General features: G+C 43.7%; 1 protein-coding gene across 2 annotated transcripts; it reads right to left on the bottom strand.

Moving 5' to 3' along the window:
- Positions 1-5,922: 5,922 nt before the first annotated feature.
- Positions 5,923-25,200, bottom strand: ptpa (protein phosphatase 2 phosphatase activator). Of its 2 annotated transcripts, XM_052525275.1 has the most exons (10): positions 25,052-25,199; positions 22,078-22,187; positions 21,590-21,676; positions 17,943-18,068; positions 17,685-17,802; positions 17,345-17,444; positions 17,117-17,241; positions 16,813-16,913; positions 12,528-12,635; positions 5,923-6,807 (listed from the first exon to the last, which is right to left on the bottom strand). In XM_052525275.1, exons 1-10 carry the CDS (start codon positions 25,131-25,133, stop codon positions 6,733-6,735), a joined length of 1,032 nt encoding a protein of 343 aa, XP_052381235.1. In that variant the 5' UTR covers positions 25,134-25,199; the 3' UTR covers positions 5,923-6,732. The 2 variants fall into 2 exon arrangements, with proteins under 2 accessions (XP_052381235.1, XP_035631399.1); XM_035775506.2 differs by lacking the exon at positions 12,528-12,635 and having other exon boundaries at positions 25,052-25,200.
- Between the last annotated feature and the right edge of the window lie 1,912 nt (positions 25,201-27,112).

The following is a 27,112-nucleotide window of genomic DNA, read 5'->3' as shown; positions in this document are numbered from 1 at the left end:
CTCAGCAAGGAAGAAGCCACTGCTCCAAAACAGCCATGAAAAAGCCAGACTACGGTTTGCAACTGCACATGGGGATAAAGATCATACTTTTTGGAGAAATGTCCTCTGGTCTGATGAAACAAAAATGGAACTATTAATCCATGTTTTTGTCACTTCTAGGTTAGACCACTGCAATGCTCTACTTTCCGGCTACCTGGATAAAGCAATAAATACGGCTGCTAGAATCCTGACTAGAACCCAAAAATTTGATCATATTACTCCAGTGCTAGCCTCCCTACACTGGCTTCCTGTCAAGGCAAGGGCTGATTTCAAGGTTTTACTGCTAACCTACAAAGCATTACATGGGCTTGTAACATATCCCTCTGATTTGGTCCTGCCGTACATACCTACACGTACGCTACGGTCACAAGACACAGGCCTCCTAATTGTCCCTGGAATTTCTAAGCAAACAGCTGGAGGCAGGGCTTTCTCCTATAGAGCTCCATTTTTATGGAATGGTCTGCCTACCCATGTGAGAGATGCAAACTCGGTCTCAACCTTTAAGTCTTTACTGAAGACTCATCTCTTCAGTGGGTCATATGATTTGAATCTAGTCTGGCCCAGGAGTGTGAAGGTGAACGGAAAGGCTCTGGAGCAACGAACCGCCCTTGCTGTCTCTGCCTGGCCGGTTCCCCTCTTTCCACTGGGATTCTCTGCCTCTAACCCTATTACAGGGGTTGAGTCACTGGCTTACTAGGGCTCTTTCATACCGTCCCTAGGAGGGGTGCGTCACTTGAGTGGGTTGAGTCACTGATGTGATCTTCCTGTCTGGGTTGGCACCCCCCCTCTTGGGTTGTGCCGTGGCGGAGATCTTTGTGGGCTATACTCGGCCTTGTCTCCGGATGGTAAGTTGGTGGTTGAAGATATCCCTCTTGTGGTGTGGGGGCTGTGCTTTGGCAAAGTGGGTGGGGTTATATCCTTCCTGTTTGGCCCTGTCTGGGGGTATCATCGGATGGGGCCACAGTGTCTCCTGACCCCTCCTGTCTCAGCCTCCAGTATTTATGCTGCAGTAGTTTGTGTCGGGGGATAGGGTTAGTTTGTTATATCTGGAGTACTCCTCTCCTGTCCTATCCGGTGTCCTGTGTGAATTTAAGTATGCTCTCTCTAATTCTCTCTTTCTTTCCCTCTCTCGGAGGACCTGAGCCCTAGGACCATGCCTCAGGACTACCTGACATGATGACTCCTTGCTGTCCCCAGTCCACCTGGCCGTGCTGCTGCTCCAGTTTCAACTGTTCTGCCTGTGATTATTATTATTTGACCATGCTGGTCATTTATGAACATTTGAACATCTTGGCCATGTTCTGTTATAATCTTCACCTGGCACAGCCAGAGGAGGACTGGCCACCCCACATAGCCTGGTTCCTCTCTAGGTTTCTTCCTAGGTTTTGGCCTTTCTGGGGAGTTTTTCCTAGCCACCGTGCTTCTACACCTGCATTGCTTGCTGTTTGGGGCTTTAGGCTGGGTGTCTGTACAGCACTTTGAGATATCAGCTGATGTACGAAGGGCTACATAAATACATTTGAACTGTTTGGCCATAATGACCATTGTTATGTTTGGAGGAAAAAGGGGAGACTTGCAAGCCGAAGAACACCATCCCAACTGTGAAGCACGGGGGTGGCAGCATCATGTTGTGGGGGTGCTTTGCTGCAGGAGGGATTGGTGCACTTCACAAAATAGATGGCTACATGAGGCAGGAGAATTATGTGGCTGGAAAGTTGTGGATATATTGAAGCAACATCTCAAGACATCAGTCAGGAAGTTAAAGCTTGGTCGCAAATGGGTCTTCCAAATGGACAATGACCCCAAGCATACTTCCAAAGTTGTGGAAAAATGGCTTTAAGGACAACAAAGTCAAGGTATTGGAGTGGCCATCACAAAGCCTTGATCTCAATCGTATAGAAAATTTGTGGGCAGAACTGAAAAAGCATGTGCGAGCAAGGAGGCCTACAAACCTGACTCAGTTACACCAGCTCTGTCAGGAGGAATGGGCCAAAATGTACCCAACTTATTGTGGGAAGCTTTTGGAAGGCTACCCGAAACATTTGACCCAAGGTAAACAATTTAAAGCCAATGCTACCAAATACTATTAGAGTGTACGTATACTTCTGACCCACTGGGAATGTGATGAAAGAAATAAAAGTTTAAATATATCAATATCTACTATTATTCTGACATTTCACATTCTTAAAATAAAGTGGTGAGCCAAACTTACCTAAAACAGGGAATTTTTACTAGGATTAAATGTCAGGAATTGTGAAAAACTGAGTTTAAATGTATTTGGCTAAGTTGTATGTAAACAAAAGTTTGGGTTTACAAACTAAGCTCTTCCTATCAGCACACTGACGACAGGATTTCACCTTGTGTCCGGCGCCGACAGAGATGGCTGCCTCACGTCACGTTCCTAGGAAACTATGCAGTATTTAGTTTTTTTAACATATTATTTTATATTATTTATTACATTGGTACCCCAGGTAATCTTAGGTTTTATAACATACAGTCGGGAGGAACTACTGGATATAAGAGCAACGTCAACTTACCATCATTACGACAAGGAATACTTTCCTGAAGCGGATCCTGTGTTTTGCCCACCACCCAGGACAATGGATCGGATCCCAGCCGGCAATCCAATACAACGACACCGTAAAAGGGGCAGACGAAGCGGTCTTCTGGTCAGGCTCCGGAGATGGGCACATTGCGCACGGCTCCAGAGCATACTACTCGCCAATGTCCAGTTTCTTGACAACAAGGTTGATGAAATCCGAGCAAGGGTAGCATGCCAGAGAGACAGAGACTGTAACGTTCTTTGCTTCACAGAAACATGTCTCACTCGAGACACGCTATCGGAGTTGGTACAGCCAGCTGGTTTCTTCACGCATCGTGCTGACAGAAACAAACATCTTTCTGGTAAGAAGAGGGGCGGGGGGGTATGCCTTATGATTAACGAGGCGTGGTGTGATAACAACAACATACAGGAACTCAAGTCCTTCTGTTCACCTGACAATCAAATGTCGACTGCATTATCTACCAAGAGAATTCTCTTCGATTACAATCACAGCCGCATATATTCCCCCCCAAGCAGACACATCGATGGCCCTGAACGAACTTTATTTGACTCTATGTAAACTGGAAACCACATATCCTGAGGCTGCATTCATTGTAGCTGGGGATTTTAACAAGGCTAATCTGAAAACAAGACTCCCTAAATTCTATCAGCATATTGATTGTGCTACCAGGGCTGGTAAAACCCTGGATCATTGTTATTCTAACTTCCACGACGCATATAAGGCCCTCCCCCGCCCTCCTTTTGGAAAAGCTGACCACGACTCCATTTTGTTGCTTCCAGCCTATAGACAGAAACTAAAACAGGAAGCTCCCGCTCTCAGGTCTGTTCAACACTGGTCCGACCAATCTGATTCCACGCTTCAAGACTGCTTCCATCACTTGGATTGGGATATGTTCCGCATTGCGTCAAACAACAATTTTGACGAATACGATGATTCGGTGAGCGAGTTCATTGGCGATGTCGTACCCACAGCAACTATTAAAACATTCCCAAACCAGAAACCGTGGATTGATGGCAGCATTCGCGCGAAACTAAAAGCGCGAACCACTGCTTTTAACCAGGGCAAGGTGACCGGAAACATGACCGAATACAAACAGTGTAGCTATTCCCTCCGCAAGGCAATCGAACAAGCTAAGCGTCAGTATAGAGACAAAGTAAGAGTCGCAATTCAACGGCTCAGACACAAGAGGTATGTGGCAGGGTCTACAGTTAATCACGGATTACAAAAAGAAAACCAACCCCGTCGCAGACCAGGATGTCTTGCTCCCAGACAGACTAAACAACTTCTTTGCTCGCTTTGAGGACAATACAGTGCCACTGACACGGCCCGCTATCAAAACCTACGGACTCTCCTTCACTACAGACGACGTGAGTAAAACATTTAAATGTGTTAACCCTTGCAAGGATGCACGCCCAGACGGCATCCCCAGCCGCGTCCTCAGAGCATTCGCAGACCAGCTGGCTGGTGTGTTTACGGACATATTCAATCAATCCTTATCACAGTCTGCTGTTCCCACATGCTTCAAGAGGGCCACCATTGTTCCTGTTCCCAAGAAAGCTAAGGTAACTGAGCTAAACGACTACCGCCCCCGTAGCACTCACTTCCGTCACCATGAAGTGCTTTGAGAGACCAGTCAAGGACCATATCACCTCAACCCTACCTGACACCCTAGATCCAGTCCAAATTGCTTACCGCCCCAATAGGTCCACAGACGACGCAATCGCAACCACACTGCACACGGCCCTAACCCATCTGGACAAGAGGAATACCTATGTGAGAATGCTGTTCATCGACGACAGCTCAACATTTAACATCATAGTACCCTCCAAACTGGTCATCAAGCTCGAGACCCTGGGTCTCGACCCCACCCTGTGCAACTGGGTACTGGACTTCCTGAAGGGCCACCCTCAGGTGGTGAGGGTAGGTAACAACATCTCCACCCTGCTGATCCTCAACACTTGGGCCCCACAAGGGTACGTTCTGAGCCCTTCCTGTACTCCCTGTTCACCCACGACTGTGTGGCCATGCACGCCTCCAACTCAATCAAGTTTGCAGACGACACTACAGTTATTACCAACAACGCTTCATTACCAACAACGACGAGACGCCCTACAGGGAGGAGGTGAGGGCCCTCGGAGTGTGGTGTCAGGAAAATAACCTCACACTCAACGTCAACAAAATCACAGAGATGATCGTGGACTTCAGGAAACAGCAGAGGGAGCACCACCCTATCCACATCGACGGGACAGTAGTGGAGGGTAGAAAATTAAGTTCCTCGGCGTACACATCACGGACAAACTGAATTGGTCCATTCACACAGACAAAGTGGTGAAGAAGGTGCAGTAGCGCCTCTTCAACCTCAGGAGGCTTGTCACCAAAAGCACTCACAAACTTTTACAGATGCACAATTGAGAGCATCCTGTCGGGCTGTATCCCCGTCTGGTACGGCAGCTGCTCCGCCCACAACCGTAAGGCTCTCCAGAGGGTAGTGAGGTCTGCACAACGCATCACCTGGGGCAAACTACCTGCCCTCCAGCACATCTACACCACCAGATGTCACAGGAAGGCCATAAAGATCATCAATGACAACAACCACCTGAGCCACTGCCTGTTCACCCCCCTATCATCCAGAAGGCGAGGTCAGTACAGGTGCATCAAAGCAGGGGCCGAGAGACTGAAAAACAGCTTCTATCTCAAGGCCATCAGACTGTTAAACAGCCACCACGAACATTGAGTGGCTGCTGCCATACATGTAAAAAATGTATCACTAAACAATGCCACTTAATATAATGTTTACATACCCTACATTACTCATCTCATATGTATATACTGTACTCGACATATCTACAGCATCTTGCCTATGCCGTTCTGTACCATCACTCATTCATATATCTTTATGTACATATTCTTCATCCCTTTACACTTGTAAAGTGTAAGGTAGGTGTGTTGTTACTGGTGACCTACTGAGCCCCAATATACCAAAGTCTGGTTGATAATTGTGTACCATCAGTGGTATACCGATAACCCTTTTCACAATACTGAGCAGACCCAGACCCAAGCTGAGAGGAGCTGTACTGCTCTGGCATGGTTACACATCCACCATGGATGCTGGAACAGTGTTGGAAAAGGCCTATGTGAAAGAAAGATGACCAAGCCAGCACGGTACAGGTCAGGTTGGTACAATAGTGTCAAAAGGGTATACTCACATTTTTATGTTTAATTTCTAACCCTATTTCATTTTAATAAGTTCTTTGAGAACCACGTTAACATTTTCAAAACCAACCACCAGCTTCAACGAAATAATGACCGAACACCAAAGTTAACAAATTATTATAATATGACTTACAACTTAGATGATCATACAGGCAATAATGACAGACACATTATGCAACAAAACTGAAAACAGTTGGCCAAAACATCAGTGGACACTCAAAACAAAAAATCAGAACTGCTAAGGAATTTAGAATATCTCAAATAATCAGAGAAACACATTTATATCACAATCCGTTGTAAAAAAAAAACAGCTCTGTCTCAAGGACTCAAGTGTCCAGTATGGGGTAGGAGCTATACACATCAGGCCACTCACAGTAAAGCCAAGCTCTTGTCTCGGCAATGTTTATCCAACAAGGCTAACCTATCCCTGCTACACCAGGGGCGTGTTCATTAGAGCACACAATGGAAAACGTTCCAAAATATTACACAACAGAAAACAAAAAATGTGTTACTTATTGGACAGGTTCAGTTAGTCCCCTCTTTCAGTCCATTTTCTTCCATTTGGTGCCTAATGAACAGAACCCTGGTCAGCATTCGTACATTTATAGAAATAAATAGACACACTAATAAAGGTGCACACTCTCAGTATTGCATTGAGAATGACTGACAGCTTTCCATAACACGCTTACACACACAGACACACAAAACCGAATTGAGTCACTGATGATCGTGGTGCCGTCATTGGCAATTTGGGGAGGGTATTTGTTCTCGAAAGAGACTGATTTTGGGGTTGGTGTCTGTGCTAATATTAGGGATGAATTTGGGGATCTTTCTTGGGTGAGGATCGGGCGTTCATCCTCAAGGGATGTTGGGAGTTTGGTCTCTCCGTCACACACATGGTTTCTTTGGATGGCCGTCAGGGCTTCACAGGCTGGATGGAGATGAGACTGCCAAACTTGAAGTGCTGAATAACAGGGAACTTCTCCAAGCACTAGGATTAGACGAGGAGAAAAAGAGAAGGGAGGGAATTTACAAGGATGAAGAGAGATAAAAAGAAGATGGTCAAAGAGAGAGAATGATAAGGAAGAAAGAGAAATGTGTGTGGGGGGGGGGTTAGAAAGAAAGATGGAGACAGGAAAGAAAGAGATTAGGTATCAGAGATGAGACATTTGAGATATTTGTTTACCCTGTGAGAAATACATAAAACGAATAGAAGACCAGTGGTGCAGAACAGAAATGGTACAACTTGACACTGCTTTACTTCCATCTAGTTTAAACTCGTTTTAGCATCATCCATACACACCAACCAAAGCCAAAGCTATGGACTTGTCTAGAGCAAGCAACTTCGTGCAATTCACATAAGGTGGTCTATGTCCTGAAATAAAGCAAAAATCTCCACTCATGGGTGTTTCTTCCAAACAGCCTCTAAAAAAGCAAGTTGGTGGATTTGTTATCCAGCAAGGTGTCAAAGCTTGCTTGCAAGAGCTTCCAATCACTGATTGTTATCGCAAATTTGCATCGCTGATAATTTGCATAAATGCTTCAGAGACTGGAGTTACCACAGGACAGCTACCATTAACCCTTATCAGGTCATCTTTCATCTCATCCACAGCTGCCAGTCCTGGCTCAGTTACCTCTGGCTGTGACCATTTGGTCACATTTACATTCGTCTGACCATTGAGAGTTGTATCTGCCTTTCGTGTGGCTAGCTAGCCACTTCCAGACCCGACGAGACATTGGTATTTATACTCTCCATGGACGTCTCAAAATCAGGGCTATGGTACGAAACAAATTTATCATTGGATCGTCTCTAACCAATCAGAGTATCAAACCAATGATGGCTCTGGCACAACCCATTGGAATCTGGGGCCAATTAGAAGGGTCAGAATGTGTTCGCATTCTAGAAGGCATCAGGTAGGAAGACTAATCCAGGCTCATTGTGGAGAAGAAACGCTAGTGGGCGTGGTGTTGTGCGGCAGCGAACCAGCTAACTTCACACTCAGATCGCTGGCATATGAAACTTTGATAAATTAAATGAGAGTTTTTGAGTACAGTGATTTTTCAAATCCATGCCTGTTTCTACAATGGTGTGATCACCATTGAAAACAATTAAATGGAGACGGCTTTCACCTGGCAGGTAGTTCACACTCCTAAAGGTGATAGACTTGTTGGGGTGATTGAGTTGCCCAGTTCCAAATTGACCACTAGTCCCTAGTTAAAATAAAGAAATAAATAATATATAAATAAAGAAACCCCTTGACCTCAAACAGATGACTAACATTGCTTCTGCTTACTACTTGGTAGTACCACATTGCAAAAATCTCTGTGGTTGTATCTTTGGAACAGCCTGTAAAACTGGTCTAAAACTAGTCTATCAAGCATTGTGTCAAAGTTTGCTAACGAGAGCTTCTCTCCTCTGACGCAATGTTGCGTCGCTGATCATTTGCAGCCCTGAAGAATGCAGTGTGCCGAAGTGTTTGTTGCGTCGCTGATCATTTGCAGCCCTGAAGAATGCAGTGTGCCGAAGTGTTTGTTGCGTCGCTGATCATTTGCAGCCCTGAAGAATGCAGTGTGCCGAAGTGTTTGTTGCATCGCTGATCATTTGCAGCCCTGAAGAATGCAGTGTGCCGAAGTGTTTGTTGCATCGCTGATCATTTGCAGCCCTGAAGAATGCAGTGTGCCGAAGTGTTTGTTGCATCGCTGATCATTTGCAGCCCTGAAGAATGCAGTGTGCCGAAGTGTTTGTTGCATCGCTGATCATTTGCAGCCCTGAAGAATGCAGTGTGCCGAAGTGTTTGTTGCATCGCTGATCATTTGCAGCCCTGAAGAATGCAGTGTGCCGAAGTGTTTGTTGCATCGCTGATCATTTGCAGCCCTGAAGAATGCAGTGTGCCGAAGTGTTTGTTGCATCGCTGATCATTTGCAGCCCTGAAGAATGCAGTGTGCCGAAGTGTTTGTTGCATCGCTGATCATTTGCAGCCCTGAAGAATGCAGTGTGCCGAAGTGTTTGTTGCATCGCTGATCATTTGCAGCCCTGAAGAATGCAGTGTGCCGAAGTGTTTGTTGCGTCGCTGATCATTTGCAGCCCTGAAGAATGCAGTGTGCCGAAGTGTTTGTTGCGTCGCTGATCATTTGCAGCCCTGAAGAATGCAGTGTGCCGAAGTGTTTGTTGCGTCGCTGATCATTTGCAGCCCTGAAGAATGCAGTGTGCCGAAGTGTTTGTTGCGTCGCTGATCATTTGCAGCCCTGAAGAATGCAGTGTGCCGAAGTGTTTGTTGCGTCGCTGATCATTTGCAGCCCTGAAGAATGCAGTGTGCCGAAGTGTTTGTTGCGTCGCTGATCATTTGCAGCCCTGAAGAATGCAGTGTGCCGAAGTGTTTGTTGCGTCGCTGATCATTTGCAGCCCTGAAGAATGCAGTGTGCCGAAGTGTTTGTTGCGTCGCTGATCATTTGCAGCCCTGAAGAATGCAGTGTGCCGAAGTGTTTGTTGCGTCGCTGATCATTTGCAGCCCTGAAGAATGCAGTGTGCCGAAGTGTTTGTTGCGTCGCTGATCATTTGCAGCCCTGAAGAATGCAGTGTGCCGAAGTGTTTGTTGCGTCGCTGATCATTTGCAGCCCTGAAGAATGCAGTGTGCCGAAGTGTTTGTTGCGTCGCTGATCATTTGCAGCCCTGAAGAATGCAGTGTGCCGAAGTGTTTGTTGCGTCGCTGATCATTTGCAGCCCTGAAGAATGCAGTGTGCCGAAGTGTTTGTTGCGTCGCTGATCATTTGCAGCCCTGAAGAATGCAGTGTGCCGAAGTGTTTGTTGCGTCGCTGATCATTTGCAGCCCTGAAGAATGCAGTGTGCCGAAGTGTTTGTTGCGTCGCTGATCATTTGCAGCCCTGAAGAATGCAGTGTGCCGAAGTGTTTGTTGCGTCGCTGATCATTTGCAGCCCTGAAGAATGCAGTGTGCCGAAGTGTTTGTTGCGTCGCTGATCATTTGCAGCCCTGAAGAATGCAGTGTGCCGAAGTGTTTGTTGCGTCGCTGATCATTTGCAGCCCTGAAGAATGCAGTGTGCCGAAGTGTTTGTTGCGTCGCTGATCATTTGCAGCCCTGAAGAATGCAGTGTGCCGAAGTGTTTGTTGCGTCGCTGATCATTTGCAGCCCTGAAGAATGCAGTGTGCCGAAGTGTTTGTTGCGTCGCTGATCATTTGCAGCCCTGAAGAATGCAGTGTGCCGAAGTGTTTGTTGCGTCGCTGATAATTTGCAGCCCTGAAGAATGCAGTGTGCCGAAGTGTTTGTTGCATCGCTGATCATTTGCAGCCCTGAAGAATGCAGTGTGCCGAAGTGTTTGTTGCATCGCTGATCATTTGCAGCCCTGAAGAATGCAGTGTGCCGAAGTGTTTGTTTACCATTAAAATGTTGAGAACATATACAATGTGACTTTTTGTCTTTTTATACACGACATCTCTAGCCGCCAAGAGTGAAATGATTCAATGTCTCCTTGTGCCTCCGTCCATTGGAAATGACTGATATACGGTAGTTCAGTGGCTCAAAGTAATCAACAATGTGAATCCACAGAAAAAGCTAAAGATTTAGATGTGTGCCGTCAAAATTATTATTGCGCAAGTAGTAGTAATTGTAATTGGCTGAAGTGGGTTCAATAATTAGAATTCCATTTTGTTTTTTCTGTGAGCTCCATGCTCATTTTCTCACTGCAGTTTCTCTAGCAATAAATCAATACTGAACTGTGCAATGTAATAGGGAGTTGTAGTTTCCAAAAGCCCAATATTAAACATAATTACCACGTTTTCTGTGCTAAACTAACTACAATGACCATAATCCATTGCGTGCCTACTTGTTCGGTCTGTATGGGGCAGAGGCAGAGCAGAACAGGGGATCAAGAGGGATAGAGAGCAGTTGCTTCCGGATGTATCTTTACCTGAAAATGCATGATCTAAGTGATCGATAGTTAGTATTCAGAAGTCATAAAAGTATGCCTTATTTACTTTGAAGAATTACTAAAATAGTGATGTTGTCAGACAGTATAGGTCTAGTTAAATAAAGGTAAAAAAACAAATGTAATTATATATTGATTATATTTGTATTTTATCTTACCTTTATTTAACTAGGCAATTCAATTAGCCTACACGCTTTTCAGAACACAGTGGGTTAACTTCCTGTTCAGGGGCAGAATGACAGATTTGTACCTTGTCAGCTTGGGGATTTGAACTTGCAACCTTTAAGTTACTAGTCCAACGCTCTAACCACTAGGCTACCCTGCCACCCTGAGTTGGAATGAAATAAAAGCCATCAAACAAATGTAATATATACAACTGAAATATTTGATTAAGTAATGTGAATAAATAATGGTTATAATAATAAGCAGTAAAAATAATAAAAAATGTACTGTTATTTTTTTGTACTAAAACAACCTAATCACTCAGCACTACCTATCTACTTCAATACTCAAACACATTACATGGTAATAGCATAACAATTCCCAATAATAACTATTTTAGTTGATTTATGGTTCATACAACAGCCTTGACATCCACCTTGACATGCTACACTGGTATCAAGTATCAGAGATCTCTAAAAAAGTACTTCTTCAATCCACATTTGTTAAGTCTTTGTCAATTGACTTTATAACGTCTGTAAATTAACACCACAAAAAAAGTCCACCAGGGTCAGGATAAACATTTGAACAGAACGTCTTGTCTGAGAGTTGCATATTTTGTTGTTGTGCCCTAGCAGAAGTTGAGAAATTGCGAAAGGGCTGAGGGGGGAAGCAAGCAGCAGGCTAGAGGCAGGGCAGCGGTAGAGAGAACCAGAGAAAAGAGGGAGAGAGACAGAGCTGATTCCCTATGTGGGGCCGGGGGAGGGAGAGTGGAATGCGAGCCTGGGAAGGATGGGGGATGGGTGGGTGGGTGTTAGCAGACAGCTTGGCCCCTCAGCTCTGGGAAGACTAGCAGGCCCACTCTTGAAAACACAGGATGTGGGCTCAGGCAGGAGAAGGGGGTGGGGCCAGCGATACTCTCACACACATACTGATACTGTTCCGCTCTCTCAGTTCCTCTCGTTTAACCCGTTCCTGCCTCTAACTTCTCAATAGAATCATTAGCCTACTCGCTCTTCAGAACACATTTACATTTATAATCACACTTCAAGATAGTGTTATGTCTTAAGTTATATTTGAGTATTAATAAATACGATTTATTTATAAGTAACTTTATTCTGTTCCACTTGGGAGGACTACACTTCTGTTTGAGTGAAATTCTGTAAACATTAATGATTAAACTACTTTCATGACCCCTGACATGAAATTGAATCCCTAGTCTGTAATACCTCAAACTGCCGCTGGGGAAATCCAGGTGACAAAATTCGCCTTTAAAAAGCAAAGTCTGATTTCAACTAATGACATTTACCCCTTGATTTGGGAGAGTATGACTCAAATATCTTAATGGGATAAGTACAACTACCTTGTAAATGACTTATGACTCCACTGTTTATATATTGGTTGTCATAGGATACTGTGTTAACTAAAAGATATACATCTTCAAAACGTGTTAGAAACCAAGTGCAATTTAACTGTTAATGTTAATGTTATGGGACCCATTTTCTTTATCGTTTACCTTTTATTTTAGGGGGACCCACTGTCAAGGTTCATCATACACTTTTAAGTGTAGATTTAGATTGTTCTGACTCTGTGGGGTGTGTCTCCTCTTACCTCTGCCTTGTACATTCGGATCAGGCCCTGGTTGACTTTGGACCAGGTGGGGACAGCACTGATGTTCCACAGCTGATTGGAATGCTCAGCAAACGGACCAGTTTTCATCTAGGGGAGGGGAGTGAGAGTGTGTGTGTGTGTGGGGGGTTAACATAGAAATGGAGAGGAGGAGGGGGAAGAGAGAAAGAGAAAGGAGGAGAGTGTGAAATATATGTTTAATTCATCCATTAGCTAACCAGCCAGTAAGGAATATATACGCCTAAGACATTACAAGACATAATGACAGGCAGGTCAACAGTTGTCCCACTGTCCATCTCATACTTTTTGGGGTGCCAGTGAGGAGAGTGCATTTCTTTTTTCTTTCCGTGTGTGTGTGTGTGCCCTTATATTTACCCCAAGGGAAGAAAGAAAGACAGACAAGAGACAAAGAGAGCAATAGGGGCTCTGAATGAATGAATGTAGTGGTAGTGTTTGGGTCTCCCTCCACAGCACCCCCCCACCAAAACCCAGAGGACGGCTTGTGACCGGGGCAGGAACCCAACCCTAGCCCCTGGCTTCCCCCGGGCCTCCACCAGAGAGGGACGGGGGTGGGGTCTAGTGAGGGTACCCTGAAGGAAGTAGTGATTCACAACAGCATGTGGGGAAGGAAATGACTCTGGTGAGTTTAGTACACTACACACAACCTCCCAGAGAGGCTGAGACACACACACACATATATATACATATATATATATATATATATGCACATTTGTGTCAGTATGTGAGCGTTCGCACGTGAGAGAGAGAAAATATGCAAGCAGAACAACAGTTTGTCTGAGAGACCATACAACACACACACAAACAGGGGAGGGAGAGAGAAATGTGCTTAAAAAGGCACACATCCATACACAAAAGAAACCTGCATATATACACCCCCCCCCCCAGGGGGACAAACACTTATCTGGAGGTGACTGTATTCCCTCCCAAAAATGCCCTCCAAGACAAAACCACCAACAAAAACTCCTGCAGATCTGTCGCACGCTGGGTCTGTAAGCTTTGAGGAGACTCCTATGGTAGGTACACCTACAGCTCATCCCTTGGCAGTAGTACTGTGTACCCAGAGTCTCCGAGAGTGTTTACAGTCTACTTGAACGGAGCAATACTCAATCATGAGGTGTCAAACGACACAATATTAAGAAATGCTATAGATGAAGACCTACCAACCAACTAACTGAGACAACTTCCTGGACAAAACATTTCAGTGTAATAGTGAAAGTGTAAACTTCACAGTAAAAAAGCCTATCCAACCAAAAACAGAGACCTAGAAAACCTAAGCCTACTTCTTCACTATGGTGAAACACTAAACCAATACAGAAATATACTACGGAAGAAGGAACAGCACGTCAGCTCAATGTAATTGAAGAACCCATATAATCTAACCACAGTTATCTATCCAAAATGGAGATGTACGGATAAACCACTTCCCCAATCTTTTTGTTGCTATAACAAAGAACAAAAACATATACATGATCAATTATAAATCTTAGACTCAGCTATTAAAGACGACCAGAACCCACTGCATTATCCAATTACATTGAATGAATTAAAAAGGACATAATACATCCCTCCAACCCAAAAAGGCTTGTGGTGTTGATGGTATCCTCAATGAAATGATCAAATATACAGACCACAAATTCCAATTGGCTAAACTTAAACATCCTCCTCAGCTCTGGCATTTTACCCAATATTTGGAGTGATCACCCCAATCCACAAAAGTAGAGTCAAATTTGACCCCAATAACTAGATATGCGTCAACAGCAACCTTGGGAAAATCCTCGGAATTATCATTAACAGCACACTCATACATTTTCTCAGTGAAAACAATGTACTGAGCAAATGTCAAATTGGCTTTTTAAAAAATTATCATACGACAAACCAAAGGCAAAGTCTTCTCATGCTTTTTTGATTTCAATTGATTGGCATGAGGGTCTGTTATACAAATTGATGGAAAGTGGTATTGGGAAGAGAAAATAAACATACGACATTATAATATCAATGTTCACAAACCACAAGTGTGCAGCTAAAAATTGGCAATAAACACACAGATTTCTTTCCACAGAACCATGGGATGAGAAGGGATGCAGCTTGAGCCCCACCCTCTTCAATATATATATATAAAAAAAATTGTGCTGATAATCTGGTGCTTCTGTCCCAAACCAAGGAGGGCCTCCAGCAGCACCTAGATCTTGTGCACAGATTCTGACAGACCTGGGCCCTGGCAGACCTGGGCCCTGGCAGAATATCTCTGTAAGACACAAATAATGGTGTTCCAGTTTCCAGGACCACAAATACAAATTCCATCTAGACACCGTTGACCAAGACCACACAAAAACTATACATACCTCTGCCTAAACATCAGCACCACAGGTAACTTCCACAAGGCTGTGAACGATCTGAGAGACAAGGCAAGAAGGGCCTTCTATGCCATGAAAAGGACATAAAATTCAACATACCAATTAGGAACTGGCTAAAAATACTTGAATCAGTTATCGAACCCATTGCCCTTTATGGTTGCGAGGTCTGGTGTCTGCTCACCAACCAAGAATTCACAAAACAGGACAAACACTAAATTGAGACTCTGCATGAAGAATTCTGCAAAAACATCCTCAGTGTACAAAGTAAAACACCAAATAATACATGCAGAGTAGAATTAGGCTGATACCCGCTAATTATCAAAATCCAGAAAAGCTGTGTTAACTTCAACAACCACCTAAAAGGAAGCAATTCCCAAACGTTCCTTAACAAAACCATCGCCCACAGAGAGATTAACCTAGGGAAGAGTCCCCTAAGCAAGCTGGTCCTGGGGCTCTGTTCACAAACACACCCCCAGGACAGCAACACAATTAGACCCAACCAAACAAAAAGATAATTACTTGACACATTGGAAATAATTAATTTTTTAAAGATACAGCATTCTAGTTTGCTCTTTGGTCCTAAACAGAGAGTACACTGTGGCAGAATACCTGACCACTATGACTGACCCAAACTTAAGGAAAGCTTGGACTATGTACTGACTCAGTGAGCATAGCCTTGCTATTGAGAAAGGCCGCCATAGGCAGACATGGCTCTCAAGAGAAGACAGGCTATGTGCTCACTGCCCACAAAATGAGGTAGAAACTGAGCTGTACTTCCTAACCTCCTGCCTAATGTATGACCATATTAGTGACACATATTTCCCTCAGATTACACAGACCCAAAAAGGAATTAGAAAACAAACCCAATTTTGATAAAACTCCCATATCTACTGGGTGAAATACCACAGTGTGCAATCACAGCAGCAAGATTTGTGACCTGTTGCCACAAGAAAAGGGCAACCAGTGAAGAACAAACACAATTGTAAATACAACCCATATTTATGTTTATTTATTTTCCCTTTTGTACTTTAACTACTTACATATTGTTACAACACTGTATATATGCAAAATATGACATTTGAAATGTCTCTAGTCCTTTGAAAATGTGAGTAATGTTTACTGTTAATTTTGTATTGTTTATTATCTATTTCACTTGCTTTGACAATGTAAACATATGTTTACGGTGCCAATAAAGCCCTTTGAATTGAATTGAGAAGAAAAAGTGAGAGAGAAAGAGAGATCAGGAGAGGAAGAGGGAGGCCCCCCGCAGCTGCAGCAGCTTTTTGCCGTTTGGGGGAAGGAACAGGACATAGCAACACCTCCTCCCTTCCCCTCCTTTTCTGCCACAGTCTCAAAATCACATTCCCCTCTCTCTGCCACCACCCAACACACCCTCTTCTAAAGATGGATATGGGGTACTGTGTGTGTGTGTCTTGTCGGTGGAATGGCTAACACAAATCAGTCCTTACTTTTCATGCATTAACACTGGCCTTATGACTTAACACTGACTTTGCTTATAGCTGCTTTAGTCACTATGACTGAGATGTGGTTGTCGTACCTAGCTACCTTAAGATGAATGCACTAACTGTAAGTCGCTCTGCTAAATGACTAAAATGTATTGAAAAAAGATTTGTAAAAATACATAAGTCCAATTCCTCTGTCTCACAAAATGATCAGTTTTGTGAAACAAAATTCAGTCAACTCAAATCAATTCAGTGATTCAATTAACACATTAGAAATCCCCATAGAATGCAATAGTGAGAAAATATAAATTCACAATCCGCATCACATACAATTCATTGTGTGTATGAGCTGAACTGCAGTGGCATGGACACTGAACCCTGCGGAACACCCATTTTCTGTTTTTCCTTCTGCCTAAATGTCCCGCTCACCTCATTAATGAATTTGATGCACTCCAGGAACATGTAGTCGTGGTGATTCTCGTTGACCACTTTTTCATCGACAAAGTGCTTGGGCTCCAACGTGGGGTGGTCTGGGACAAAGGGAGGAGGAAGCAGAGGACAAAAAGAAAAAAAATGTAATTAGACACACCGACCACTGGGTGTCACTCTTTCCCTTGGCACACTGCAGTATAGCCCTTATAACTATCAAATATGCATGACACACATTTTCAAATACTTCCGCTGTGCATGGGTGAAGTAGGCTTTGCCTGGGCTAGTGGAGTAGGCCTCTTACCTACAAACTGGGAGCTGCCCCATATGAAAGGTAGAAATTGGAAATCATCCAACCCCCAGACCCCTTGGCTGCCAGCAGGCTCCATTCTGTAGGTTTTCTGAAGCTTGCGCATGACCACCAGATACCTGGTGGGGTTTTAAAAAGAAAGTTGTAGTTTCATTTATAGTCCATACGAGGCACATACAATCATTTACAGATTGTGCACACATAAAACAGTGCCTGTCTCACCTGTCAAACACCTTGAAAATGATGGCCAACTGGTCATCTACCCTGAGAGCTCCGATCTTGCAGAGACAGCAGAGGAAGATGGCAAAGGCAGCCTCGTGACCTGACAACAACAACCAGTGTCATTCATGGACAGTCACACACGCAGATTTGATATATAGAAGTATGTCCTATTGTTACTAATAGAGTTGTAGTAGGCAATACCAAAGTCAAAGGCAGAATAGATTTGTAAAGGACAGTGTTCTGAAGAGGGAAAGAACGGGATTTGTGATTCAACAGTGCCCTCTAGTGGGCATGTGAAACAGGGACACACACGTTAGGGACGTGTCTGTCTGGGTGTTACCTGTTCCATAGTCTATCCTGGTGGAGTTGCCCACCGCCTCCTTCAAATACACAGCTATCTCTGGAGCCGCAGCTGCCTTGTCTTCTGGGATGACTGCTGCAACCAGCCCCTCTGCTTCCTACACACACCATTTTTTACATTTGTGTCATTTAGCAGAAACTCAGAGCGACTGCATATCACAATAAAACCTTTCACACACACACAATTTTATTAAAACACTTGTGAATAGTATAAACCTTTTGTGTGTGTGAGTGTTACCTGGTCGAGCTTGGCGTACCAAGTCCTGTAGGCCTTGTTGCCGAAGCGAGAGGGCTGGTCTTCAGGAGGGGTCTCATCTATCCAGCGGTCCAGAGTCCCCAACAGAACCAGAAGCTTCTCTATGGTCTGAAATGAGAACAGACACACTGAAACATTCACAAAAACCCTGCTAACATATTTAACTGTTATTTGGATACATTTGATTCTTATTAGCACTTCAGCAATTTTGCCAAGAAGGATAGTTCATTATTATTCAGGTGACATGCAAAGTTAGTGAAGACCTATACAAAAAGACTCAAAACGGTAATTGTAATTGTTGCCTAAGGTGTTTCCACCATGTATTGACTCGGGTAGGTGGTATACTTCAATATCATCAAGATATGTTTTTATTTCAAATTAATTCATACATTTGCCATCAATTGTTACTTCCCAAGGCTCTAAGGGAAATACATGTGAAAAGAACACAAAGAAGTAAATACTTCTTGTTTGTGTACCAACAACAGCACAAGGCATTGTGGCTTGATATGACCCCATTCTCCCTGTGTCCCTCTCGCTCTTCCTGATGATGGAAAGAAAAGTTGCCTCCTGAGACCCATTATGGAGGGGGGATTTGCCCATCTTTCACACTGACTGACAAGTCACCTTCGCTATGGCTGTAGATGGCCCTCCCACTTCACCTCCCAAACTACTCCATAATTCATGAAAAGGAGGGACAGTAGTAGTCCGTGTATGTGATGCTAAGAAAGGCAAGAAAACAATATCAATGGATTTACATGTATTTTTTACACATGGAATTACAGCCTGTTCAGGTGGGATGGAATTACAGCCTGTTCAGGTGGGATGGAATTACAGCCTGTTCAGGTGGGATGGAATTACAGCCTGTTCAGGTGGGATGGAATTACAGCCTGTTCAGGTGGGATGGAATTACAGCCTGTTCAGGTGGGATGGAATTACAGCCTGTTCAGGTGGGATGGAATTACAGCCTGTTCAGGTGGGATGGAATTACAGCCTGTTCAGGTGGGATGGAATTACAGCCTGTTCAGGTGGGATGGAATTACAGCCTGTTCAGGTGGGATGGAATTACAGCCTGTTCAGGTGGGATGGAATTACAGCCTGTTCAGGTGGGATGGAATTACAGCCTGTTCAGGTGGGGTGGAATTACAGCCTGTTCAGGTGGGGTGGAATTACAGCCTGTTCAGGTGGGGTGGAATTACAGCCTGTTCAGGTGGGGTGGAATTACAGCCTGTTCAGGTGGGGTGGAATTACAGCCTGTTCAGGTGGGGTGGAATTACAGCCTGTTCAGGTGGGGTGGAATTACAGCCTGTTCAGGTGGGGTGGAATTACAGCCTGTTCAGGTGGGGTGGAATTACAGCCTGTTCAGGTGGGGTGGAATTACAGCCTGTTCAGGTGGGATGGAATTACAGCCTGTTCAGGTGGGATGGAATTACAGCCTGTTCAGGTGGGATGGAATTACAGCCTGTTCAGGTGGGGTGGAATTACAGCCTGTTCAGGTGGGGTGGAATTACAGCCTGTTCAGGTGGGGCCTGTTCAGGTGGTGGAATTACAGCCTGTTCAGGTGGGGTGGAATTACAGCCTGTTCAGGTGGGGTGGAATTACAGCCTGTTCAGGTGGGGTGGAATTACAGCCTGTTCAGGTGGGGTGGAATTACAGCCTGTTCAGGTGGGGTGGAATTACAGCCTGTTCAGGTGGGGTGGAATTACAGCCTGTTCAGGTGGGGTGGAATTACAGCCTGTTCAGGTGGGGTGGAATTACAGCCTGTTCAGGTGGGGTGGAATTACAGCCTGTTCAGGTGGGGTGGAATTACAGCCTGTTCAGGTGGGGTGGAGTTTTTGACCGACAGCATAACATCACAACCTGATCTGAATAGTCTGACCAACGAGCAGTCATGTTTTATTTTCATATGCATCTTCCTACTTTGTAGGGGTAAGCTCTAGAGAACGGGGTAGCAGGTAGCCTAGCGGTTAAGAGCGTTGTGCCATTAAACCAAAAGGTCGCTGAATGAATCCCTGAGCTGACAAGGTCTTAAAATGTGCCGTTCTGCCCTTGAGCAAGGCAGTTAACCTCCAACAACAACTGCTCCCTGGGCACACATGGCATGGACGTCGATTAAGGCAGCCCCTCGCACCTCTCTGATTCAGAGGTTTTGGGTTAAATACAGAAGTCACATTTCGGTTGAATGCGTTCAGTTTGCAACTGACTAGGTATCCCCCTTTCCCTTCCCTTAGTGTCTAGACGATCCCATCTGCCAATCTGGGCCGTGTATGTAAATATATTTAAATTTGTATCAACACGCCCACACGATCAGATTGGGCATTTTAAATGGCTAAAGGAGGCTAAAAGGGAAACAAAATATTTAAAATATAACAGCCATTAAAGGAGCGAAGTACAGAGATCCTTGATGAAAACCTGCTCCAGAGCACTCAGGACCTCAGACAAGGGTAACAGTTCACCTTCCAACAGGACAACGACCCTAAGCACACAGTCCTGCATTGTCTTGGCTGTCTTCGGGACAAGCCTCTGAATGTGCTTGAGAGGCCCAGCCAGAGCCCGGACTTAAACATGATCAAACATCTCTGGAGAAACCTGAAAATAGCTGTGCAGCAACGCTCCCCATCCAACCTGACAGAGCTTGAGAGGATCTGCAGAGGAAAATGGGACAAACTCCCCAAATACAGGTGTACCAAGCTTGTAGCGTCATACCCAAGACAAATCAAGGCTGAAATCACTGCCAAAGGTGCTTCATCAAGGTACTGAGTACAGGATCTGAATACTTATCTAAATGTGATTTCAGATTTTTTTTTCTTTCTATAAATTATCCGCCCCAAAAAATGTCCCTTGTTTTTGCTTTGGCATTATGAAAACTGGAAACATTTATCTCCCTCACTAGCTTTAAACACCAGCTGTTAGAGCAGCTCACAGATCACTGCACCTGTACATAGCCCACCTATAATTTAGCCCAAACAACTACCCCTTCCCCTACTGTAATTATTTATTTTGCTCCTTTGCACCCCATTATTTCTATTTCGCACATTCTTCCACTGCAAATCTACGATTCCAGTGTTTTACTTGCTATATTGTATTTACTTTGCCACCATGGCCTTTTTTTGCCTTTACCTCCCTTATCTCACCTCATTTGATCACATCGTGTATAGACTTATTTTTCTACTGTATTATTGACTGTATGTATGTTTTACTCTATGTGTAACTCTGTGTTGTTTTATGTGTCGAACTGCTTTGCTTTATCTTGGCCAGGTCGCAATTGTAAATGAGAAATTGTTCTCAACTTGTCTACCTGGTTAAATAAAGGTGAAATAAAAATAAATAACAATTTGGTAGTGTGTATATTGACGAAGAGAAAAAAAACTTCCTTCAATTGTAGAATAAGGCTAATGTAACAAAATGTAGAAAGTCAAGGGGTCTGAATACTTTCCAAAGGCACTGTATATACAAAAAAATAGTTTATAGAACAGTTATTTTCGCTTAATAAACACCATGATTTAGAAACAGTGATGATTTAAACAGACTTCATGGGGGCTTTAAATGAACAATGTGTAATAAACCTTGTTTCCATCTGAAGATATGTCACTACATCATGAGTTACTAGTGTTAGAAAGGGTGCTACATACCTCAGACACTTTGTATTCACATGTACGTTTCTTCCCCTTCACTCCCTCGTTCAGCGTCAGAATGAATCCCATGTAATCAGCATACGCCTTTGAGGAAGAGGGAAGGGTAGAGAGATATGGTTAGTACTCTGAATGGAGGACCTGACTCTTGTAGTTCTCCAATGATGTCATAACAGGTTTCATATACCCTTTGTATATTCGGTTGGGATAATAAAGATTCATCTATTTGAACATGACTATCTGGGTTGAGTCATGCCGAGTACCTGGGTTGTGTTCATTAGACTACGCAACAGAATACTTTTAAAAAGCTTTTACAATGGAAAACTAAAGAGTTCGTCCCAGTAGTCCCTCCCCATTTAAGTCAATTTACTTCCATTTGGTGCCAAATGAACAGGCCCCTGGAGTTTTTCAATTTCCATGTAGTGGGTGTCTAAACCCTCTGGGCTATAGATAGGTATAGAAATTAACCTATCATAGGTGTGGCGTACCTGGGAACGTTTCCACTTCCCCATATCAGGAAACATGCTGATCTCCTTTTTGGGCACCATGAAGTTCTGACAGACAGGGATCGGTGGTGTGTCATCTTCGGGGGAGGAGCCTGAAGAGTAGAAGGGGAAACGAGTCATGGCATGTCAGCTGTCCCAATAGCTTGAGTTGCATGCTAGCTGTTCCAGTCATTGCACTAATTAACAATGGCTTGCGAAATTACCGTCAACTTCCTTCAAACTGCACGCAGAGACATAAAAATGGTATCCATGGGTTCACCTAACTCTGGGTATGTAGAAAAATAGCTTAATTGCCGAAATCTTGCACTATCCCTTTAACTAAACAGTCAGATTACCATATCCAAAACTCTGACCCTGTTTCTGTAGGAGCAACTTCTGCTACTACTTCTAATGCTGCACTGTGTTCGAGGTCTGATTCTGAGACATAATACAATACTGTCCGCTTCAGCCCTCCCCAACAAATTCTGTTTGAGTAATCCCTCTGGAATAAATAAACTTTTAAGAATAACCACACACAAAAATACATAACACACAATACACACGCACTTTAAACGATTTCATGTTCTGGGTTTCTAACTTAAGGCAAAACAAGCTTGTTTTTTCACCTGTCTTTGGTCCACTCAGTAAAGTGACCGGGCAAAAGAAACAATCGTCGAGTGCAGGGGAGTTTTCCAGTTGCAACCAAATACACCCAAAAAAAACGATTTCAAGGACTTAAGGCCTACAGTGACCTGCACCATGCAGCCCATAAATGGGATTCTCATCAAGCATTGGCACGCCATCCATACAGATTTGTTTTCATCATCACTGAGCAGCACATGAAAACATTGATATAGTCTAACTAATGTCAGTGTGCCCTTTATAAAGGTATGGCATCATATATGACACAGACTGACACTGAAAGGGAAAGGCAGGGACAATATTGCCTTTTTCCATCCATTGACTTCATGCCCAAATGGCTATTAGCACATTATATCAATAGCTTGCTAACTATTAGAAGTTACGTAGTTAGTGTAACAGTCATTTGCCATTAATTGTCTCATGCTGATTGTACAAAATGAAAGTAGCTAGCAATCATCTATATCATGCAATATACAACAGGTGGGTCTAATCCTGATTGGTTTAAACCCCATTCCAGCCGGTGTCTATTCCACAAATTACCACCAGCTAAATATACACTGTTAAAATTCCTATTTACTCTGTTCCATCTGACTGCGCAATCCGCTGGATCATCAGCCCAGCCAGGCAATTTATAAACTTGATCTCCACTATAAAAAGCATCTAGACATGATCTCACATTTCTTTTAGACTATCATTAGGTTTTCAACAGCAGAGATTTGTATGAACCTTGCTGTCTGTCTCTGACATTTGCAACATTGTTTCAACATTCAAATTAGATCTCCAGCAGTCCCATAGTAAAGAATGTGTTGGGAGTTGGGACAAGACAGACAGGCAGTGTCTCAGCAAGTGGAAATCCTGAATCACCTGGCATAATTTCTATGGATATATACAAAGAAATGTCAATTGAAAAAAGGTACAACGAAATTAAGTGCAGATATTTTGCAGACTTTCCAGCTTCAGTTTGAGTGATTTATTTATTTAACTAGGCAAGTCAGTTAAGAACTAATTATTTATAATGATGGCCTACCCCAGCCAACCCCTAACGACTGTGCGCCGCCCTATGGGACTCCCAATCACGGCCGGTTGTGATATAGCCTAGAATCGAACCAGGGTCTGTACCAGGGTCAACGGCTCTAGCACGGCGAAGCCTTAGAGCGCTGCGTCAGTCGGGTGCCCTAATTGTATTAGCTGTGTTGTTGTCTAGCTCCTCTGAACAACAGTGTCCTGACGAGTGAGCACATTTGCGATGCCATGTGAAATCGCGCCTCATTAGCTCATTGTTATGATGTATCCAAATAAGTGTCACCAGAAAACAGCTTCAACAAATGCAAATACTTTGTTATTCTGGCTGCATTTTTTTTGACGTGACTGTAATTTAGCCGTAGTTGGCTAGCTATCAAGCAAGGGATAAGAACGGTGCCAACCAGTAGGACAATAGAACATCGAATCCATAGAGACTCGGTCGCGTCTCTAGCAACCGAACTGATAGACCAGCCGGCTTGGGTAGCAACCCTAGATGCGTCGGGCCAAACACCCATGACAATATATCCTCCAAAGACTTGCTTCGCGGGCATTATCACTCAATTATACAACGGGTGGTTCTAATCTTGAATGCCGATTGGTTAAAACCGCATTCCTGGAGGTGACTATTCCACGAATGACCACCTGCTAAATCTGACGTTAATGTCTATTTAATCTGTTCCATTTCACTGTGCAGTCCACTGTCTCCGGTGGTAAATTTGTGGAATAGACATCGGCTGGAATGCGGTTTTAACCAATCAGCATTAGACCCACCCATTTTATAAATTATGAAAACAGTCATTACTGAGCAGCACATGAACACATTGATATAGTCTAACTAATGTCAGTGTGCACTGTATAAACTATGACACAGCCTGACATCCAGGCGGGGACAATAGCCTTTTTCCGTCCATTGACTTCATGCCCAAATGGCAGTGCATTAGCACATTATACCAATAGCTTCTAGCTAGGTTAGCAAATTGCATTGCTAGTGTAACATAGTCATTAGCCATTAATTAACTCATGCTGATTGTACAACATTAATTTAGCTAGCTATCATCTACATCATGCAATAGATATAAGGTTCTGTAATTTGCTCACTACTAGCTAGCGCCTCGAATTAGATAGCTACTTAACCACGAACAAATAGTCTAGCTAGCTACATTGCTAACCAGGACCCATTCATTGGCTCACGAAAAGTTACGAGCAGCACTGTTCCACATGGGGAATCTCCTTCTACTTCTTTCTTATGAGAAACCATTGTATTAATTTTAATATTCCAGAAAATTCAGCATTAAACGATGAAATCAGCTACCTGAATGGTGTTCAGTCTCCGCCATGTTTACAAGAATTGCGGTAAAGCCAGATATCTCACCGGATGTATAAATTTGAAGCATCCGGTTGGCGTTTCCACTCACTACCAAATATGGTGATGAAAGGAAGCCAATGGAGAAGATGGCGCGAGATTGATTTTGGCTGACATTCTGCAAATTTTCTCATCGATGAAACATTTAATCTCAATACGGTTTTCTGTTTCCAAAAATCGACGCAGACTAAATTTTGTAGACTTTACCCTTTGACAAAGTTTTTAAAAAATTGCTTTGTTTAGAAAGGGAAATTAATGCGCACGCGCACTTCAGATAGTAGAGGCGTTCCATAACGGATATATGTAAATACCTGCCAGAACGCGCAAATAGGATCTCGCTAGCTCGTGCTTGGTTCTGCCCACCTCCTTGCTTGTTCTCCCCACTATGATTAATTTGCTCCCATTGGAAACGTCACGTTGTTGTCTATCTTGGGGTAGTTATACAAATCTTTGGTTGAAGTTTTGACAACATTAGTCAACTTTCAACTTTCACCCTAGTCTCGAGCGGGTTTTGCAGCGCGCCCTCGTGCGTTGTTGCGGGGCACTGCAGAGACTAGTGCGTAGGCACCATAGATGTAGATAGAATCGGATTTGAGTCCTCTATTTGTCACATGTATCGAATATAACAGGTGTAGTCTTTTGAGTGAACGGCTTACTTATGAGCACTTTCCCAACAATGCGGAGTTAAAAACAAAGAAAATATTTGCCCAAAAAAAGGAAATATGAACACAAGAAAATAATAATGAGGCTATATAGGAGTACCAGTACAGAGTCAATGTGAAGGGGTACGAGGTAGTTAACATTACATCTGCATGTGGGAGGGGTAAAAGTGTCTAGGCAATCGGGATAGAAAATAAACAGAGTAGCAGCAGACTCGTCTTTATATCTGTGCCATTATAGCATCTGTGACAGCATGGGCAGCGCCATTGAGGCTGCAACCCATAGGAATCCCCACCCAGTTGACTACTTTAAAATGGCAGAAGCATGGTGGAAGCCCTCAACGGCCCTGCTGCACATGCTACATTTTTTTCGCCACTAGAGGCCTTTATTGGGCTCCAGAGTGGTGCAGCGGTCTAAGGCACTGCATCTCAGTGCTAGAGGTGTCACTACAGAACCTAGTTCGAATCCAGGCTGTATCACAACCGGCCGTGATTGGGAGTCCCATAGGGCGGCGAGCAATTGGCCCAGCCTCGTCCGGGTTAGGCCGTCATTGTAAATAAGAATTTGTTCTTAACTGACTTGCAAAGTTAAATAAAGGTTAACATTGTATTTATTTATTTACAAATGGTAGCGTAAGTTTCTACAAACTCTTGGTGCTATCAAGACAACTTGCAACTCCGGGGGAAAAAAGGAGGTAAAAGCATGACATCAGTGATCTTCAAGTCGGAGCTCTAGAATGACGCCAGTTTCCGACTTGGAATTCAGAGTTGGATGACCATTCAAAACTATTTTTCCCAGTCGGAGCTCGTTTTCACCGAGTTCCTAATTGACTTGAACGAACTGAACTCGGAAGTCAGAGATTTGTTTTTAACGCATATTTAATGCAGACGCAAGATTCGGAGTATTGTCATGTCGTTTTTCGTCACAAAAGAGGCGGCTCCTTGTAGTACGCGCATGGGGGCAGTGTTGTCACTTAGTGTTTTGATTTGATCTACGTCTGATCGTCTGATCAGATCTACGTCTGATCTGCGCCACTCGGGAGCATAAATCCAGTTTTTATGCGAGTGAAGTCATATCATAATAAAACAAATCACTACAGATTTGTAGAAAACAACACGTTTCGGTACAAATAAATGCCGACAGATTAGTTTGTGTTGGTAAAATGTATTACGCGAGAAATGGCGGTGGAAATGTCTTTATGCACAAATTATTATTTTTTTTTTTTTAACCTTTATTTAACCAGGCAAGTCAGTTAAGAACATATTCTTATTTTCAATGACGGCATGGGAACAGTGGGTTAACTGCCTGTTCAGGGGCAGAACGACAGATTTGTACCTTGTCAGCTCGGGG

The sequence above is a fragment of the Oncorhynchus keta genome, chromosome 9, assembly GCF_023373465.1.
Source record: "Oncorhynchus keta strain PuntledgeMale-10-30-2019 chromosome 9, Oket_V2, whole genome shotgun sequence".
In the NCBI taxonomy this organism is placed as follows: Eukaryota; Metazoa; Chordata; class Actinopteri; order Salmoniformes; family Salmonidae; genus Oncorhynchus; species Oncorhynchus keta.
The sequence above is the reverse complement of the archived record's forward strand: the minus strand, read 5'-3'. Positions and strand labels throughout refer to the sequence as shown.